Source organism: Schistocerca nitens, chromosome 3, assembly GCF_023898315.1.
Source record: "Schistocerca nitens isolate TAMUIC-IGC-003100 chromosome 3, iqSchNite1.1, whole genome shotgun sequence".
NCBI classification, from domain to species: Eukaryota; Metazoa; Arthropoda; class Insecta; order Orthoptera; family Acrididae; genus Schistocerca; species Schistocerca nitens.
Window position 1 is genome coordinate 975,143,501 of NC_064616.1, and position 20,462 is coordinate 975,163,962.

The 20,462-nt window shown below is 42.3% G+C and overlaps 1 protein-coding gene across 1 annotated transcript in view; it reads right to left on the bottom strand.

Annotated features, from left to right (window-relative positions):
- The window catches only part of LOC126249036 (SH3 domain-containing protein 19), a 112,207-nt gene that overhangs the window by 71,144 nt on the left and 20,601 nt on the right, over positions 1-20,462 (bottom strand). The window contains exon 4 of the mRNA XM_049950654.1: positions 1,527-2,315. Within this exon, the coding sequence (XP_049806611.1) occupies positions 1,527-2,315 (789 nt within the window). The remainder of the gene's footprint in view (positions 1-1,526; positions 2,316-20,462) is intronic.

Sequence of the window (20,462 nt, forward strand, 5' to 3'; positions counted from 1 at the left end):
GTGAGTGGAACAGAAAAGGAAGTGAGTAGTAGTGGTACAGGATACCCTCCATAACGCACCATACAGTGGCTTATGGAGTATGTATGTATGTAGATTTAATTGTAGATAAATTTGTTGCCTAGGCCTACTTTCGATAGATATTAAGTCACTTCACATAGATGTGCCACTGTATCAACTTTTTAAATAGGACTAAGCTAATGTAGTCACTTAATGATTGAAAATTTATGTTTTTGTGGTGTCCTGCAGTTTAAGGCTTTGTACTGACATTTTTAACCACCTGTCTTTATTTTCTGCAAATTGGTTCCGGGAAAAATAGTCACCCATAGTACTTGAAAGATATGTTACACTAGATACAAAAACAAACATGAACATTCACGCCCAAGACAGATTTCAAACCTGTGACCTCTGGTACAGCATTAAGCCACTAGGCCACAAGGGGCTGGCAAGTACTAGTTTTCCTGGTCCACCCTGAATATAACAGTGCCAGATACCCGACTGACTTCACAACTACAGTCTGCCAAAACCCAGTTTTCTTCCTGCTTGTGCATGCGTAGCTATTTCTTACTGGAGGCTGTATTTCTATTGTGCATGTGTTCAACCAAAATAACCGCAAGATGACTGAGGTTGAGTGAAAAGCCTAACTGATGAGTCTGCATGTTAAAAGTTGATTATTAATGTTTAAGTAACTTGTAAATTTATCCTGGTGAGTGACAGAAATAATTATTAATTGGATAATGTTTGTACTTTTGATGAACAAAACAGTACATCTTAGTACCAGTGTACCAACTTTATTCATCATATGCAGAGAGCTTTTCTAATGCTTCAAAATGTATATATTTTCATTTTTCTCTCACAATTTTTAGGCCCTACTGATTTTTTAAATCACTTGTCTTTAATTCCAATTTTCTGCAAACTGGATCTGGCAATACATATCCGAAGCAATGGCACTCCAATCGGCAGCTGTCAGTGCAACGAACCAAAGGGAACATAACATGGTGCCACAGCTGATTGTGATGCTTGCATTGTCACCAGTCAATTGCGTACTGTCAGACATATGACCACTAGCAAAAGCAGACACATCATACATAAACATCAACAAATCTCTACAAAACTTGTTACGTAGTCCCCACCACCCATCCATATCAATGGGCACTGAGAACTTGTCACAAAAGAGAAGTTCGACCACAATATGGCAGATCATATTTTTTTTACTACAAGATGAATGGCTACTTCACAACCCCTTATCCTCTGTATCCATTCAATCCATTCACCAACACCAGTTTCTCTGAGTAGTGCAAATAGGAACCTCCCAACAACATGCCTTTCAGTCACAAAATCCTCCTGGTCCAAAACACTGTTATTTCTATAATGCATTCTATTTGATTTATTCTTCTAGTTTACTCTTATCATTTCTTTTCCATTTCCTTCAAAATGCCAGAAAAGAGAACTTTAGTTCCAAGATCATGGGAGACAATGGCTAATTGTTAATACCAGTTTTGAAAAAATAGCAATTTGCAACAACGTACCTGTGATAGTGGTTTAGGTGGAATTGGTGGTGCAATTTTCGCCAGCTCTTCTACAACTTCAGGTGGCGGCGGGGGTGGTGGAATGGAAGGCATCGGTGGTTCCCAGTCATCTTGGTCCTCATAATCACTGGTCTCTTCAGTTTCTCGAGTGTTCAGCTTCACTGAAGTGTCAGACAATGTGAGTGCCGAAAACGCGTGCTGTATTGAGTGACTTTGAAATTTTTTCTCTGGTGCTCCATTTTGTACAAGTTTTGGAGGCTGTGTAGACCGATTTGGTTTAGGACGGATAATAGTCGGCACTGACCCATACAAGGGTGCACTTTTTAGTGTAGAAGGAGCTGGTGGAATTGGCTTACTAAGCTCATCAAACCAGGAGGTAGTGTTCAACTTCTGTACAGGGAAACTCGCACTATGTACCATCTGTTGCGGTGTCTGCGGAGGTGGTGAGAATGGGTCTTGCTGTGTTACTTTCCAAGGATCATTTTGTTCATTTGCTTGTGGCTTTGTAGATGTTGAAAGCCAGAAATCAAAGTCCTCTTCAAAACCACTTTCAAATATTGAAGCATTACCACCAATTGCTGTGTTATTAGAAAATGAGCCATCACTTCCGAAACTATTAACACTAACACCATCACTGCTTGAGCGGCTGGTAGGCGAGGGAGAATATGGTCGGCAGCTTCCCGATAATGATGTTGCATGATTCTTTTGATTGTTGGGCTTGCTCCTGTTGGAGGTATTCGTACGTTGGTATCTTGTGAACAACCCGACAAAACGTCCCTGTGATGACACCTGAAATCAAAATTTTTTTGAAGCTAATGAACAGGATCACCAACAATTACAGTAATTTTTTTAATACTTTAAAATTAAAAATATGATACATTGATAGGAAAGTTCTGGTACACACACACACACACACACACACACACACACACACACACCTGTGCACCTGCATTGTGCTGGCAGAACACACAAGCTGGAACTGCAGTGAGGCAGGGGTGCTGGGCTGCGGCATTCTGTCAGGTGGATGATGACTACGACAATGATCTGAGGTGAGGGGCACTCAACATCATGGTCATCAGCCCCCGACGAAAATTCAGCATGCCAATCTCGTGGAAGGGGACGAAGGCTTTCCCCACATGCGGAGCAATTTATAACATACTAAAGTCTGCCTCCCTTCCCCACCAATTTAGGATGAAGCCTGGCTGTTCACAAAATTTCACCACTCTTGTAACATTGGAATCAGTATCAGTCAGGATGGTGGGCAGATCTCCATTGAGACAGGGTTGCCCTAATATCAGTATATAAGACACACGTTTCCAAAATATGCTGAACTGATAGTCTCACACCACGAACTGCACAGAGGGGTGGATCCCCCCACCGGGGGAGGAAGCTATGTATTAAAGGGATATATCCAATGCACAGTCTGATAAGCAGAACCTTCTTCCAGCAGTGAGGTTCACATGAAGTTCATCATGCCTGTGTGTCGATTTGAGCGACCGCAGTTTGTTTTTTGTCACCTGCAACCATTCAGTCTCCCACTGATTCATGATGTGTGTGTCAGAAAATGAGATGATGGCTTGCAATGGGATGGGACATTCACAGACAGCACCATCCCAACATGCTTCCTTGGTGGCTTTGTCAGTCATGTTGTTTCCCCGTATCCGTATGTGACCGGGTACCCAGCTAAAGATCATCTCCTTGCCACGGTGCTGGAGCTACTGTAAGGAACAATTGATGAGTTGAATCAGCTGGTATACTGGATACATTTGGTAAAGAGCTTTTAGTGCACTAAGCGAGCCAGAACAGACAAGAAACCTTGTATGGTTATGTCTGTTAATCCTCTTTAGTGCCATCAGAATGCTACATAATTCCGCATCATAATTTTCGAAGTGTTCCGGAAGATGCACTTCAAAAACCCTGTCAGTAGAAGATTGCAAAGCCATCCACAAACAGAGCATTTGACAGGGCTCCTGACTGTGGAGGAAAAGCCATTGATAGCAATGGCCAACAATGTGACATTAAGGACCTGCCTTGGGGTATCCCATTCTCTTTAATACAGCAGTCAGACAAGGCATCGCCAATGTAATGTCGAAAACGCTTGTCCTCAAGAAAGAATTGGATAAGAAGTGGCAAGCACCCATGTAGTCCCCATTCATGTAGTTGGCAAAGAATGTTTTATCTCCAAGTAGTGTTGTATGCTTTTTTGAGGTCAAAAAACACACTGGACAAATGGTTTCAGGGTACGAAGGACTCCTGTATCGGTATCTTCAGCAGAATTAAGCTGTCAAGGGTGGAACAGAAGTGTCTGAAACCACACTGGAAACAGCTCAGGTGACATCGGGATTCGAGCAGCCAGATGAGGCAGCAGTTGCCCTTGTGTTCAAGAGTCTTATACAACTGGTACGGGCCAAACTCCAGTAAGTGTTAGGAGCACTACTGTCCTTGCCTGGTTTCCAGAATGGAATTAACATTCCAAGCCATCAAACGCAACCTGACTGAAATAAGAGACGAACTGTCCTTTCACTTCAGGGCACAGATGACTAAGTATGGCGTAATGGATCTCATCAGGTTGTGGAGCAGTGTCTCTGGCCACAGACAAAGCTGATTCCAGTCCCCACACAGAGAACGGAAGGTTGTAGACTTCCTCATTATATGAGAAGAAATTGAGCTCCTCATCTGCAAAGTCCTATGGAACACCTGAAAAGTAGGAGCTTATCTGGATGACTTAATGATAGTAATGGGGTGTCGACCGACACCCGATTACTTGACAAGGCCGTAAGGGGACATGTACTGCCCTTGCCTGAAATCTGCCTTATTTGGGGTAAACACATCTCTTGGTTTATTATTTATATAAAACATACATTCTACAGGAAAAAAATGGACCACTATAGACAAAAATGGTAGAAAAATTGGACCATTTGGCAATAGCAGCAAAAAAACTGGGCCAGGGTGTGACATCAGAGAGACAAAGTGGATCATTGATTCAGTAAACGTGAGATATCCGACACTCACTCTGTACCCACCTAAGCCCAACGTGCCAAAGATTGCTTACTTTACAGCAAATTACCTCGAGCAATTAAACAGAGAACCGACTCGTGGAGATAACATCTTGGACCTACTGATAACAAGCAGACCCGAACTTTTCGACTCTGTAAGTGCAGAACAGGAAATCAGTGATCATAAGGCCGTTGCAGCATCCCTGAATATGGAAGTTAATAGAAATATAAAAAAAGGGAGGAAGGTTTATCTGTTTAGCAAGAGTAATAGAAGGCAGATTTCAGACTACCTAACAGATCAAAATGAAAATTTCTGTTCCGACAATGACAATGTTGAGTGTGTATGGAAAAAGTTCAAGGCAATCGTAAAATGCGTTTTAGACAGGTACATGCCGAGTAAAACTGTGAGGGACGGGAAAAACCCACCGTGGTTCAACAACAAAGTTAGGAAACTACTGCGAAAGCAAAGAGAGCTTCACTCCAAGTTTAAACGCAGCCAAAACCTCTCAGACAAACAGAAGCTAAACAATGTCAAAGTTAGCGTAAGGAGGGCTATGCGTGAAGCGTTCAGTGAATTCGAAAGTAAAATTCTATGTACCGACTTAACAGAAAATCCTAGGAAGTTCTGGTCTTACGTTAAATCAGTAAGTGGCTCGGAACAGCATATCCAGACACTCCGGGATGATGATGGCATTGAAACAGAGGATGACACGCGTAAAGCTGAAATACTAAACAGCTTTTTCCAAAGCTGTTTCACAGAGGAAGACCGCACTGCAGTTCCTTCTCTAAATCCTCGCACAAACGAAAAAATGGCTGACATCGAAATAAGTGTCCAAGGAATAGAAAAGCAACTGGAATCACTCAACAGAAGAAAGTCCACTGGACCTGATGGGATACCAATTCGATTCTACACAGAGTACGCGAAAGAACTTGCCCCCCTTCTAACAGCCGTGTACCGCAAGTCTCCAGAGGAAAGGAAGGTTCCAAATGATTGGAAAAGAGTACAGGTAGTCCCAGTCTTCAAGAAGGGTCATCGAGCAGATGCGAAAAACTATAGACCTATATCTCTGACGTCGATCTGTTGTAGAATTTTAGAACATGTTTTTTGCTCGCGTATCATGTCGTTTTTGGAAACCCAGAATCTACTCTGTAGGAATCAACATGGATTCTGGAAACAGCGATCGTGTGAGACCCAACTCGCTTATTTGTTCATGAGACCCAGAAAATATTAGATACAGGCTCCCAGGTAGATGCTATTTTCCTTGACTTCCGGAAGGCGTTCGATACAGTTCAACACTGTCGCCCGATAAACAAAGTAAGAGCCTACGGAATATCAGACCAGCTGTGTGGCTGGATTGAAGAGTTTTTAGCAAACAGAACACAGCATGTTGTTATCAATGGAGAGACATCTACAGACGTTAAAGTAACATCTGGCGTGCAACAGGGGAGTGTTATGGGACCATTGCTTTTCACAATATATATAAATGACCTAGTAGATAGTGTCGGAAGTTCCATGTGGCTTTTCGCGGATGATTCTGTAGTATACAGAGAACTTGCAGCATTAGAAAATTGTAGCAAAATGCAGGAAGATCTGCAGCGGATAGGCACTTGGTGCAGGGAGTGGCAACTGACCCTTAACATAGACAAATGTAACGTATTGCGAATACATAGAAAGAAGGATCCTTTATTGTACGATTATATGATAGCGGAACAAACACCGGTAGCAGTTACTTCTGTAAAATATCTGGGAGTATGCGTGCGGAACAATTTGAAGTGGAATGATCATATAAAATTAATTGTTGGTAAGGCAGGTACCAGGTTGAGATTCATTGAGAGTGTCTTTAGAAAATGTAGTCCATCAACAAAGGAGGTGGCTTACAAAACACTCGTTCAACCTATACTTCAGTATTGCTCATCAGTGTGAGATCCGTACCAGATCAGGTTGACGGAGCAGATAGAGAAGATACTAAGAAGAGCGGCGCGCTCCGTCACAGGGTTATTTGGTAACCGTGATAGCGTTACAGAGATGTTTAGCAAACTCAAGTGGCAGACTCTGCAAGAGAGGCGCTCTGCATCGCGGTGTAGCTTGCTCACCAGGTTTGAGAGGGTGCGTTTCTGGATGAGGTATCGAATATATTGCTTCCGCCTACTTATACCTCCCAAGGAGATCACAAATGTAAAATTAGAGAGATTCGAGCACGCACGGAGGCTTTCAGACAGTCGTTCTTCCCGCGAACCATACACGACTGGAACAGAAAAGGGAGGTAGTGACAGTGGCACGTAAAGTGCCCTCCGCCACACACCGTTGGGTGGCTTGCGGAGTATAAATGTAGATGTAGATAGATTGTGGACCTGACTGAATGTTTGAATCACAGTGACAGCACCTGGATGTCAATAAATACACTCCTGGAAATGGAAAAAAGAACACATTGACACCGGTGTGTCAGACCCACCATACTTGCTCCGGACACTGCGAGAGGGCTGTACAAGCAATGATCACACGCACGGCACAGCGGACACACCAGGAACCGCGGTGTTGGCCGTCGAATGGCGCTAGCTGTGCAGCATTTGTGCACCGCCGCCGTCAGTGTCAGCCAGTTTGCCGTGGCATACGGAGCTCCATCGCAGTCTTTAACACTGGTAGCATGCCGCGACAGCGTGGACGTGAACCGTATGTGCAGTTGACGGACTTTGAGCGAGGGCGTATAGTGGGCATGCGGGAGGCCGGGTGGACGTACCGCCGAATTGCTCAACACGTGGGGCGTGAGGTCTCCACAGTACATCGATGTTGTCGCCAGTGGTCAGCGGAAGGTGCACGTACCCGTCGACCTGGGACCGGACCGCAGCGACGCACGGATGCACGCCAAGACCGTAGGATCCTACGCAGTGCCGTAGGGGACCGCACCGCCACTTCCCAGCAAATTAGGGACACTGTTGCTCCTGGGGTATCGGCGAGGACCATTCGCAACCGTCTCCATGAAGCTGGGCTACGGTCCCGCACACCGTTAGGCCGTCTTCCACTCACGCCCCAACATCGTGCAGCCCGCCTCCAGTGGTGTCGCGACAGGCGTGAATGGAGGGACGAATGGAGACGTGTCGTCTTCAGCGATGAGAGACGCTTCTGCCTTGGTGCCAATGATGGTCGTATGCGTGTTTGGCTCCGTGCAGGTGAGCGCCACAATCAGGACTGCATACGACCGAGGCACACAGGGCCAACACCCGGCATCATGGTGTGGGGAGCGATCTCCTACACTGGTCGTACACCACTGGTGATCATCGAGGGGACACTGAATAGTGCACGGTACATCCAAACCGTCATCGAACCCATTGTTCTACCATTCCTAGACCGGCAAGGGAACTTGCTGTTCCAACAGGACAATGCACGTCCGCATGTATCCCATGCCACCCAACGTGCTCTAGAAGGTGTAAGTCAACTACCCTGGCCAGCAAGATCTCCGGATCTGTCCCCCATTGAGCATGTTTGGGACTGGATGAAGCGTCGTCTCACGCAGTCTGCACGTCCAGCACGAACGCTGGTTCAACTGAGGCGCCAGGTGGAAATGGCATGGCAAGCCGTTCCACAGGACTACATCCAGCATCTCTACGATCGTCTCCATGGGAGAATAGCAGCCTGCATTGCTGCGAAAGGTGGATATACACTGTACTAGTGCCGACATTGTGCATGCTCTGTTGCCTGTGTCTATGTGCCTGTGGTTCTGTCAGTGTGATCATGTGATGTATCTGACCCCAGGAATGTGTCAATAAAGTTTCCCCTTCCTGGGACAATGAATTCACGGTGTTCTTATTTCAATTTCCAGGAGTGTATGTGGCACAAAAGCTATAAAAAAACTAAGAACGTGCATATAAGGGCTCATTATACACCAGGGGTTGGTAAGTAATTTTAGATGGGGTCCAGATACTTTTGAAAATTTTTATCAAGGTCCAGAAGAAAAACCTCAAATTCCTTACTGTCTGTGCTGAAGAGCAGAACGAGACCTCATAAAATTAATCAGCTTGATCAGCATGTCCAACACTTCTTTCAGAGTCACACTAAGATTGGTCTTCCACGCAGTCCACGTCCAGACCACAGAAGGTCAAAAGCTGGCCTGCCAAAAATATTTTGAAAGTATAAATTATATACTCAAAGTATTTAAAAAGTATTTTTCTGTAGATAATAATTCATTTGAGTGCCATCCTTATAATTTTTTCTATTAGGATGAAGTTAACTGCTGAATAATTAGAATTCTTAATGGTTAGTTATCAAACTAAACTCAGCTCAAACAGGCCATCAAGACCCAATGGTACCGACTGGCCACTATGTCATCCTCAGCTCACAGGCATCACTGGATGCGGATATGGAGGGACACGTGGTCATCACACCACTCTACCGGCCGTATGTCAGTTTACGAGACCAGAGCCGCTACTTCTCCATCAACCTCTAAAAGCTCTATTAAATTGGAGAAGGTATATTCATTTAAACACCACTTTTTGTGCACGTAGTAACTCTAACAATAGCTTAAAGCTACTTTATGAAACTTTGAGTGAGTTTTACTTGGCATCGGCTATATTTGACAACAAAGCGCTTCATAAGCAGAGCGACTCCTTTGTGGTGCTGCTCCTTTGGTGTGCGGCAGCATACACTTTGACACAGAAGTAGCTCCTTTGCTGTGCGCCAGCATGTGCTGCGTCGGGCGCCTTTATCTTTATAAAAAATTAATCAAAATTGAGTACACAAATTTTATTCCCACTTCATCAGTAGTTGCTACGATCTCATACAGAGCGTTTTGTTATTACTGAGGCTTGTAACGTTTCTTTAACATCAATACACGTCCTAAAAAGCATAAGGTTGTTAGTGGAAATAGGAAGTTTTTAATTAAGTAGACTGAACAATATTGCTTTATGCTACCTGATAGGCCTGGAGCTGTTCCAATTTGCCTCATGTGCTCTTATTGAAAGAAACAGTTTAAAGCAACATTGTTGGCAAGAAGTAATGCAAGGAGAACTGAAATTTTGGCTGCTGACAATAAAAGTAGTTTGCTCGAACTTCTGCAGAAGGCACCCTTGTTACATTATAGCTCTAGATGAATCATGTGACATTTTTGATGAAAAACAAATGTCCATTTTCATGCAGTTTATGGAGACAAAGTACAGAATGTACGGAAGACTTGTTAACAATATTGCCAGTCAAAGGTAAGACACAGAGAAGATTTAGTCAAGACTTTTGATGACTTCATGACAAAATCAAATATTAGTTATGATAAAATGGAGTCTCTTTGAAATGACGGGGCCCCAGTGATGATCAGCAAAGAAAAAGACAGAACTTTATTTTGTAAAGCCACTCTTCTCCATCTTTTGCAACTTGAAATCATAAGTTCCCACATTTTGGAATGATGATTAAAGCCACAAAATTACCTTCTATCACCATATAGAGTCATTTGTTCAATGAGACTACTCTCACATTTCTTCCTTGTGGCGCAATGGATAGAAGAGTGGAATGGTAACCTAAAGGTGCAGAGTTCAAAACTACATGCTTCCATTATTTTTATCGCTTATGCAAACTCACTAGAAAGAAAAAGAAGGCAATATTTTGAACAATGTTAACCCAAATTATGAAGTTTATTGTGAGAAAACTGAAATAGCTGTGCTTACTGCATAGCAGCTTTGCAATAATTTGCATATTTTTCTTCAAGTAGCTAGAGTCACAAACAATGAGGTTTCTTACAGCAGAGAAAATATCAAACAATAAAAGCAACATTTGAGGAGCTGTTCTTAAAAGATAGAATGGATCATCAAACCATTACAAATTCAACATAAGAAACATTATAAATTAGTACAGCTAACCTAATATTTACGTTACTATCTCTAACTGTTTAAGTACTGGTTACAATTTCCCAACAAATTAATGATAGAATATTTCTACCAAAAGCAAACAAGTAAGACTGTAGCAAGTACTTCTGTGCATACATACAGCCATTAAAGCCCTCGAGAATGGGGAATATTATCATATTAGTAACACAATGTTACTGGATCTCCAAACTGTCTGAACATATTAACTGTAATCTATTCAGTCCCTTAGAGACTGCTAGGAAAAATATGCCCACAATTAAATGCTTCCACAGAAGTTTGATCTCAGATGTTCGAATCTCGAGCAGTGTCATGTGCAGTTAATCAATTTAAAGCTCGGTATAGTTCGTTCAGCACAAACCAAACACTGTTGAAAAGAATGAAAATCGTAAAACTCATGATTCACTGTATCTTCCAGTTGCTGGCCTAGTTAAGCCAAACGGTACATCACAATGCTCAATCATATACCAATATAGCTCACATGTCACATGTACGGAACTATTATTTCACTTCCCATTACCATGCTTGTATACAATCCAGAACCATGTCGACACTGTGAAATGTAGTTCCACAAACTTTTCTTTGGCAAAAATGTCTCCAATTTCTTCATGGGGTTTAAAATATTATTCAGGCTTTCACCATACATTGTTTATGTCTTGAGCGCAAAGTCTGGGACACCGCATATCATGTCAAAGACCCTGCAATTATTTACATACAAATTAACAACATACTAACTGCCCCAGAAAGGAACAGTGAGAAGGGAAAGATGAGGAAGATGATGGTGAGGTGAGCGGCAATCTTGTGATGCACCATTATGGCAGTGACAGCACAGGACACAGAACTGTAGAAGAAGTCGTGTGAGGCACTTGAACAATAGCAGAACTGTAACTGTTAGTAACAAACATAACAAATGAACACAGATAAACAAATTAATGCACCACTGGGTGTCAACACTCACACTCAAGATTCAAATCGAACTGTTGACCTCTGCTTAACTGTAATATGCCCGTCGTGCTAATTGTCAATGGATGACTGTAAATGAGGTGTTGTCAAAGGTGTTTATGATGTATGTCAGACAAAGCATCTTAATCCGATGATGATTTCTCTCTCTTGTCATGCTGACGATGTCAAAGGTGTTCAAAGAAATTTTCTTTGACCTCACAGACTGTCCTCTGTTGTAAGCGTAGTAGCACGTGCGAGGGATTCAGCAAACATCTGCAGTGTGCAGATGAACTGACTTACCAGCCACGCCTGTCGCATGTCTGGAACATTCAGGAGTTCTTAGATATCCTGTATTCACACCACAACTATCAAATGGCTGTAACATGTATTGTTAAAGCCATACAAGTTCACCTCAAGGACGATTGTGGAAATGGAAGTTGTCTGTGAATTGGGAACTGTGAATTAAATATCAACCCATGTGATGGATGGAACCTCAGAATGTCAACAGTCTATTCCTAGACTTGATCTCTGGACCCACTAAGTGCATGGCTTCCAGGACAAACCAACAACAGCCTGCCATACATTTCATATATGTTTGCTGTAACTATTTCCAGTACATCTGATTCTTTGTCCTTTTGCTTAAGAATTCAATGTTGGAAACATGTGTGTTACAATGGTTCAGTCTTGGACCGAATTTGAACTAGCAACCTCTGTCTTAGATCTATCTGCAACATGTGTTTGGCCAGATAGACTTTTCCCCTGTCAGACTCCAACACATGTCTGCTATAGCCACTAACTACTGGTATTTAGCACCTTTACAGCACAGTTACCAACTGTTTGTTAAAATTCAAGCATGTTTCTTAAGAACTAGTTAACAAATTTTTATTCAGGGACAAACACGGGTATGCATAAATGAACATAAACTCAAGACAAATAGACCATGTCATTGATGGGACTTAAACCGACGTCTGATTAAGTGCTCTGTCTTGGCCTATGCAGCGTTCATAGGCTGGAGCCATACAGGTTTACAGGCTGACTTAAAGCGGCAGGTCTGTCACCACTGTTGCTCTTTTTGATGGCAACACATTTATTTCTGCCCCAGGCATCTGAAAAAGAGCAGCAAGCAGAAATAACATCACGGGCAGTCAGACACAATGGCTCTGCACAAGTGTTCCGCTAGAGACAGAGTCAATGCTCTGAGCGATTCAATTAAAGATGCTGGAAGGGGGTGTGGCATGCCACATGCTACCACAAAGAGTTGGTGGAAGAATTGTGTTGAAAGATGCACTACCTGCAGACTCGGGCAGTAAGAGACTGACTAGGTACACAGCAGGACGACACAGAACTTGTGCGTAAGAGGTGACAGCTTCCGTTCCTAAATGTGAAGTTGTTGCTGCAAGAGACCAACTTCCCGGTTTCAGTGACACAATTTGCCCAAGGCTGCAGAAGCTGGACTGCACACACGGAAGCTGGACTGCACACACAAAGATCTGCTTTAAAACAGGAACTCAGAGATGAAAATGTGTTGTACCGACTGGCGTTGTAAGAGTGCCATCTGAATATGGTGTGGGAAAATGTAATTTTTACAGATGACAAGATGTTTTCGATGAGGCCACAATGGCCTGGAGCATAGTTAACAGACCACGAGGGACAAGACGTCGCAAGGAATACATATTTACAATAAGAAGTGGCCAGATATCAGTTCTCTGCTGGCGTTGGATTTCTGTAAGAGTAGCAGGAAAGCTTCATAGAATTTCGGGGAACACTTGATAGCAGGCAGTACGGCCACTTATTGAAGAATGTGATGTTGCCTTCAGTGTGAACGCTACATAGTGAAGGTGGATTCACGCTACAGGAAGATCATTCACGTGTGCGTAAGTCCGCATTCGTTCAGCAGTAACTGTCCAACTTGGATATTAATGACATGAACTGGCTGCCAAAGACTGCTGATATAAATCCCATGGAAAATATTTGGGTACAGTTAGCAGGAACAATGTCAGAGAACTGGCCACAAAACCAACCAGTTACAGCTGATGCCCTTCGGGACTATGTGCTTTTGAGGTCTGGGAGGAAGCTGCCTGTTCTATCAATTACATCCAACACCTCATTAATTCCATGCCAAAACGCATGATTGATGTCAGAAATAATGGGGGTTTTTGGACAAAATATTAGAAAACTGAAAGCATTTTATTTTCTTTACTTGTTCTTCTGTCAATTTTCTGTCAGCGAGAGGCAGTGGAACATCATTTGGCAACGGAAAAACATCGAACACAAAATAAAAAAATGAGTTGGTTTTCCTCTATGTCACCACCTTTTAATTAAAATAAATTTCTTTTAATTTTATGTTTTGAATACTAAATTATCAGTATTTGCTCTCAGCCTATGTCGAAAGGAATACATCAAGAGGGCCTTTTTAAGGCTATTTTTTGTTATTTCAAATTCATCTCTCTATTAGCCTGTATTGCCAATGGCCTTGCTGCAGTGGTAACACCAGTTCCTATCAGATCACTGAAGTTAAGCACTGTAAGGTTGGGCTAGCACTTGGATGGGTGACCATCTCGTCCGCCAAGCGCTGCTGGCAAGTGGGGTGCCCTTGTGAGACAAACTGAGGAGCTATTTGATTGAGAAGTTGTGGTTCTGGTCTCGTAAAGTGAAATACGGCCAGGAGAGCAGTGTGCTGACCACATGTCCCTCCATATCCACATCCAGTGACACCTGAACACTTAGTACCATTGGGCCTTCATGGCCTGTTCAGGTGGAGTTTAGTTTAGTTTTATTAGCCTGTATTGTTACTCGCTTGACCCTTGATCCTCCGAAAAATATGTAAAACATTTCTTCTATTATTTACTAATATTTATTCACATTCAATATCCCCTACCACCACTCCTCCCCCAACCTGCTCTCTCATGTACACACACACACACACACACACACACACACACACACACACAGAGAGAGAGAGAGAGAGAGAGAGAGAGAGAGAGAGAGAGAGAGGGGAGGTCTTAACATCCATAGAGTTGCAGAACACAGTGACCAATTTCAATAGCATATAGTTTTCTCCAGACAGCTATTTGGGATCTATGGTGATTGGACAAGCTACATGTTGAGTACGGAATGACTGAAAGAAGACTTATGTTTCTGCGCCCAAGCGTACAGGTTCATCAGCAGTTTCCGACTTCTTATGGCTTGTTTTGAGTAACTACAGAGATGCAAGACATTACAGCAGTAGCTCCCAGTAGTGATGGCTAGTCAGCAGTTTTGTAGTCTCAAGTAGTAACATGGAATGTGGAGATGTAGAAGGAGCTGGCATTGTTAATTGAAGGCAGCACATCATGAAAATCATTAGCGGTCGGCAACTTCTTAAAAACGGAAAGAACTATATTGTTTCCATGTGAGCTGACGTGCTTGATTTCCTGTGACTGTTGGATATTTCTTGTTCTTGTGCTTTGAACGTTGGTCTAGAGATTTTTTTCTTCTTCTCAGAGTTTTGATGCCCCTGTAGTATTTTAGTTCGGAGTTAAGTGGAGGCCAGTACAGCAAATAACTAGTGACGGGAGTTGATTTTTGTCATGAGGCTCGTTAAACTTGGAAAATAACATATTATTTTGAGATGGCTAAGCTTTAGCAACTGTGCATGCAAGAACTTCAATGGATTAGAAACAACAGCCAACCAGTTGCAAAATACAGGTTTATTAAACCTTGAAGATATTAAATCTTCAAAATCTTGAAATTTGTACCTTCCCAAGTATCCAAAGCTGCATCTAAATATATGGACATTAAGCTGAAAATTGTAAAAGCAAGTCCTACATCATCTGAAAAAGATTGTTTTAAAAAAGTCGAAACCATGGTCAAGGTTTAATAGACCTTTATTTTGCTACCGGTTGGCTGTTATTTCTAATATATCACTTTGTGTAACTGGCTTCTGTGTTTTACTGAAATTTCGATGACATTGCAGGATGCTACATGGGGGTCATATGAATAATGTCTGTTTCATGTTTTAGATTTCCCAATGACTTTTTCATGTTTGTTCATAATGATATTACCTGAAAGGTTGCTAGCTTTAATGTCTATTGGTCATTCCGGTTTTGTACTAGTTGCCTACCCAATTTTTTCAGTTATAAGAGGACTGGTAAACATCAATATCTGTAGACAGTAAATGTGCTGAAGAGTTATCTTGACATTAGTGTACAGACTTCATGGCTGTTTTGGGATATGCTGAATGTTTCAGTGGTCCAGATCAAACAATGAGCGTCACCTCATTTAACTAAAATTTCCACATAACACAGTAGTCTATTCTAGCAATTAGTCCTCCACAAGTCTCATATAAATATAGTGCTGACCTAGAGAAGTCGTTAATATGAAACTATCGGGCAATACATTATGGAAGAGTTGCACTAACTGCGAGGCACTGCTTTGCAACTGTCCCCCACGGTCTGCTAGGTGAACCTCTTATTGGTGTATCGCCCCCCCCCCTCTCTCTCTCTCTCTCTCTCTCTCTCTCTCTCTCTCTCTCTCTCTCTCTATCTGTCTTATAAGTGTAGTGAAAGTTAAAGAGCTTATTCACCTGCAGATTTTTGCTTTTATCAACAAACATCAGTAATGATTGTTTTGCAATCATAACAGGGGTGAAGCTACTTTTCGTTGTTCTGATTATTTTCCACTGAGGTGATATAAACCATGGGATACCTCCTAATATCGTGTCAGACCACCTTTGCCCAGCATAGTGAGCAACTTGACGTGACATGGACTCAACATGTTGTTGGAAGTCCCCTGCAGAAATATTGAGCCATGCTGCCTCAATAGCCATCAATAATTGTGAAAGTGTTGCCGGTGCAATGTTTTGTGCATGAACGAACATCTTGTTTATGTCCCATAAATGTTCGATGGCATTCCTATTGGGTGACTGGGTCCAGAATGTTCTTCAAATCAACCACGAACAATGACGGCCTGGTAACACGGCGCACTGGCAGACATAAACATTCCATCATTATTTGGGAACATGAATGGCAGCAAATGGTCTCCCAAGTACCCAAACATAACTATTTCTAGTCAATGGTCAGTTCAGTTGGACCAGAGGACCCATTCCATTCTGTGTAAACACAGCCAACACCATAATGGAGTCACCGCCAGCTTGCACAGTTCCTTGGTTTGTGCCTTTGTGGGCTCTGAGCCACACTCGAACCCAACCATCAGCTCTTACCAACTGAAATTGGGACTTATCTGACCAAATCACAGCTTTGCAGTTGTCTAGGATCCAACCAATATGGTCATGAGCCCAGGAGAGGTGCTGCAGGCAATTTTGTGCTGTAAGCAAAGGTACTCATGTTGGTTGTCTGTTGCCATAGCCCATTAACACCAAGTTTTACCGCACTGTCCTAACGGATATGTTCGTCATATATGCCACATAGATTTCTGTGGTTAATTCACGCAGTGCTGCTTGTCTGTTAGCAATAATATATCTCCACAAACACCACTGCTCTCGGTTTTTAAGTGAAGGCTGTTGGCCAATGCAGTGTTCATTGTAAGATGTAATGTTTAAAATTTGGTGGTCTCAGCACACATCTATCAGTGTGGATCTCGGAATATTGAATTCCCTACCAATTTCCAAAATGGAACGACTTATGCAATAGTTCCAATTACCATTCTGTATTCAAAATCTGTTAATTCCCATCATGTGGCCATAATCAAGTCATAATCCTTTTCAAATCAATCATTTGCGTACAAATGACAGGTCCACCACGGCACAGAGATCTTATACGTTGTGTACGTGATACTACTGCCATCTGTATATGTGCATATTGCTATCGGTTGACTTTTGTCACCTCAGTGTGACCGAATAACAGTTTTTCTTTAGAACGACATATAAAAAACTGTACTGACAGTGTATTGGGTTCATTTTACAATCCCTGTTTTCTTTCCTTTATGCACCTGCAGTCCACTTTTTCGGTGATGGAGCATGGTTTACATGCACAGTTCACTTCAATGATATGAGATATTATAGTACCTGTACCTTATGGAATTTCACAGTGGATCTCCATTTTTTGCAATCAGTGCTCTGTTATTGTCTTCTCACTTATGTTCCTCTGTTTTGGGGGTAGTGCCAAATATAGGATTCTCCAGAAATATCCTTTGTAAATCTATATAGCTCAAGCAATGTTTCAGTGCACATAATGCTTACACTAAAACCACTGTAGATGCTGCAAGAAAGTGAATCACATCTGGTGAATGTGATTTTCAGTTTGTGGTATGCTTAAGAAAGGAAAACAATAACTGTGACACCTATTGATTTATGATTTTGAGCTTGAATTTGTGAATCTCAGTTTCATTAGTATCTATGCTCTAAACCCTAAGCCTAGTTATAGAAATGTGAGTAAAAGTCATTGGCTTATACTTTTGATGTTTTAGCCCTGGATCAACTCTGTGGTGCATGTTTGATATATGAGCTCTACTTCTCACATTTAAGCCTGCTCAGGGGTAACCATCAGCTGTGCAAACATATCATTCCTGTGGCTAGTATACTGAACACCATCACATATTATGTCTGGCAACTCTGTGATATTGGCAGCCCTGAAGCCGACTACGAGTGCTTTTTGCTTGCTGTGTTACAAAATAAGTAACTTAGCTAGTAATTAAGCGTTTTTGTTGTCTATTCTATAGTATTTACGTGCATTAGTGTCAGATACACATGATAAATTAAAGGTTTCAGTTTTTATTTGCACCTGAATAAGATAAGCAAAGTTTCTATTTAGGACAGTTCCGGGTGTACGCAAATGTTTGTTTACATTCTTAACTGACATTAAATACGCGGGATTACCAATTAATTCAGTGCACAATACTCAGTATTTGCGATTATTAGTGTCATTTAGGCTCGATACATTGAAGGTAGCAGTTTTTATACTATTTATTAGGAATAGTGATACTGAAAATGATTTATAACCTCACTTGTATACTTTTGACTAGCGCAACCTGTGACCGTTAACAGTTAAGCAAACGTAAAATATGTGGTAAATTAGTATTACACTACAATATCTGAGTAAATCAGTGTTACAATACAACTTCTGAGCCCTTCTTACATATGGTTTAGTTAGCAGAAAGCTAAAACTCACCTCGTCGTCTGCTTAAATTCCTTAGTTTGTTGTGGGCTTTAGTGATTGTGTACTGTAAACCCATCAGTTCTAATAAAGTAGAATTTGTATTTGTGCTGTACATTCTTAACTCTAATTGTTAGCTAAAGGTTTTGTTTTGTACCTGTATCTGTCAGTGTACAATACCCAGTGTTTATGTTTATTAATGCCGTTTAGACTCGGTACGAGGGCAGTTCAATAAGTAATGCAACACATTTTTTTTCTGAAACAGGGGTTGTTTTATTCAGCATTGAAATACCCCAGGTTATTCCCCAATCTTTTAGCTACACAACACTATTTTTCAACGTAATCTCCATTCAATGCTACGGCCTTACGCCATCTTGAAATGAGGGCCTGTATGCCTGCACGGTACCATTCCACTGGTCGATGTCGGAGCCAACGTCGTACTGCATCAATAACTTCTTCATCATCCGCGTAGTGCGTCCCACGGATTGCATCCTTCATTGGGCCAAACATATGGAAATCCGACGGTGCGAGATCGGGGCTGTAGGGTGCATGAGGAAGAACAGTCCACTGAAGTTTTGTGAGCTCCTCTCGGGTGCGAAGACTTGTGTGAGGTCTTGCGTTGTCATGAAGAAGGAGAAGTTCGTTCTGATTTTTGTGCCTACGAACACGCTGAAGTCGTTTCTTCAATTTCTGAAGAGTAGCACAATACACTTCAGAGTTGATCGTTTGACCATGGGGAAGGACATCGAACAGAATAACCCCTTCAGCGTCACAGAAGACTGTAACCATGACTTTACCGGCTGAGGGTATGGCTTTAAACTTTTTCTTGGTAGGGGAGTGGGTGTGGCGCCACTCCATTGATTGCCGTTTTGTTTCAGGTTCGAAGTGATGAACCCATGTTTCATCGCCTGTAACAATCTTTGACAAGAAATTGTCACCCTCAGCCACATGACGAGCAAGCAATTCCGCACAGACGGTTCTCCTTTGCTCTTTATGGTGTTCGGTTAGACAACGAGGGACCCAGCGGGAACAAACCTTTGAATATCCCAACTGGTGAACAATTGTGACAGCACTACCAACAGAGATGTCAAGTTGAGCACCGAGTTGTTTGATGGTGATCCGTCGATCATCTCGAACGAGTGTGTTCGCACGCTCCGCCATTGCAGGAGTCACAGCTGTGCACGGCCGGCCCGCACGCGGGAGATCAGACAGTCTTGCTTGACCTTGCGGCGATGATGACACACGCTTTGCCCAATGACTCACCGTGCTTTTGTCCACTGCCAAATCACCGTAGACATACTGCAAGCGCCTATGAATATCTGAGATGCCCTGGTTTTCCGCTAAAAGAAACTCGATCACTGCCCGTTGTTTGCAACGCACATCCATTACAGACGCCATTTTAACAGCTCCGTACAGCGCTGCCACCAGTCGGAAGTCAATGAAACTATACGAGACGAAGCGGGAATGTTTGAAAATATTCCACAAGAAATTTCCGGTTTTTTCAACCAAAATTGGCCGAGAAAAAAAATGTGTTGCATTACTTATTGAACTGCCCTCGTACATTTAAGGTAGCAGTTTTTATAGTTTTATTAGGTCACTTTCACATGTACGTAAATGCTTGTTTAAATTACAAATACGAGGGATAATCAGTAGGTTCAGCTTACCGTAGGTCACTGTTTAATTCGTTTATAATATTCACTAAATAGCCCCCAGCAGTTTACTGTAGGTCACTGTCTTATTCTTTAGTATTCACTACATAGCCCCTAGCAGGAAAATAAGCACCAGATCTCACTTCTACCATAAATTTTTATTTTCATTATAGAGTGACCTTTCTGCCAACTAGAGTGTAGCTGTTAACCTTGTGTGACAGTAGGTTTCCTTAAGTTTTTTATAGTAAATCAGTTATTAGCTAGATGGATAGGGACTGTGTCTGTTGTGTGTGGATGCAGGAGGAGTTGGTCACAGTCCAAATGCAGCTGGAGGCTTTGTTGGCCACAGCCAACAAGCTCCAGAATGCCACCTTGAAGTGCGGTGGGGATGGGATGCCTGGGGCAGCCTCTGCT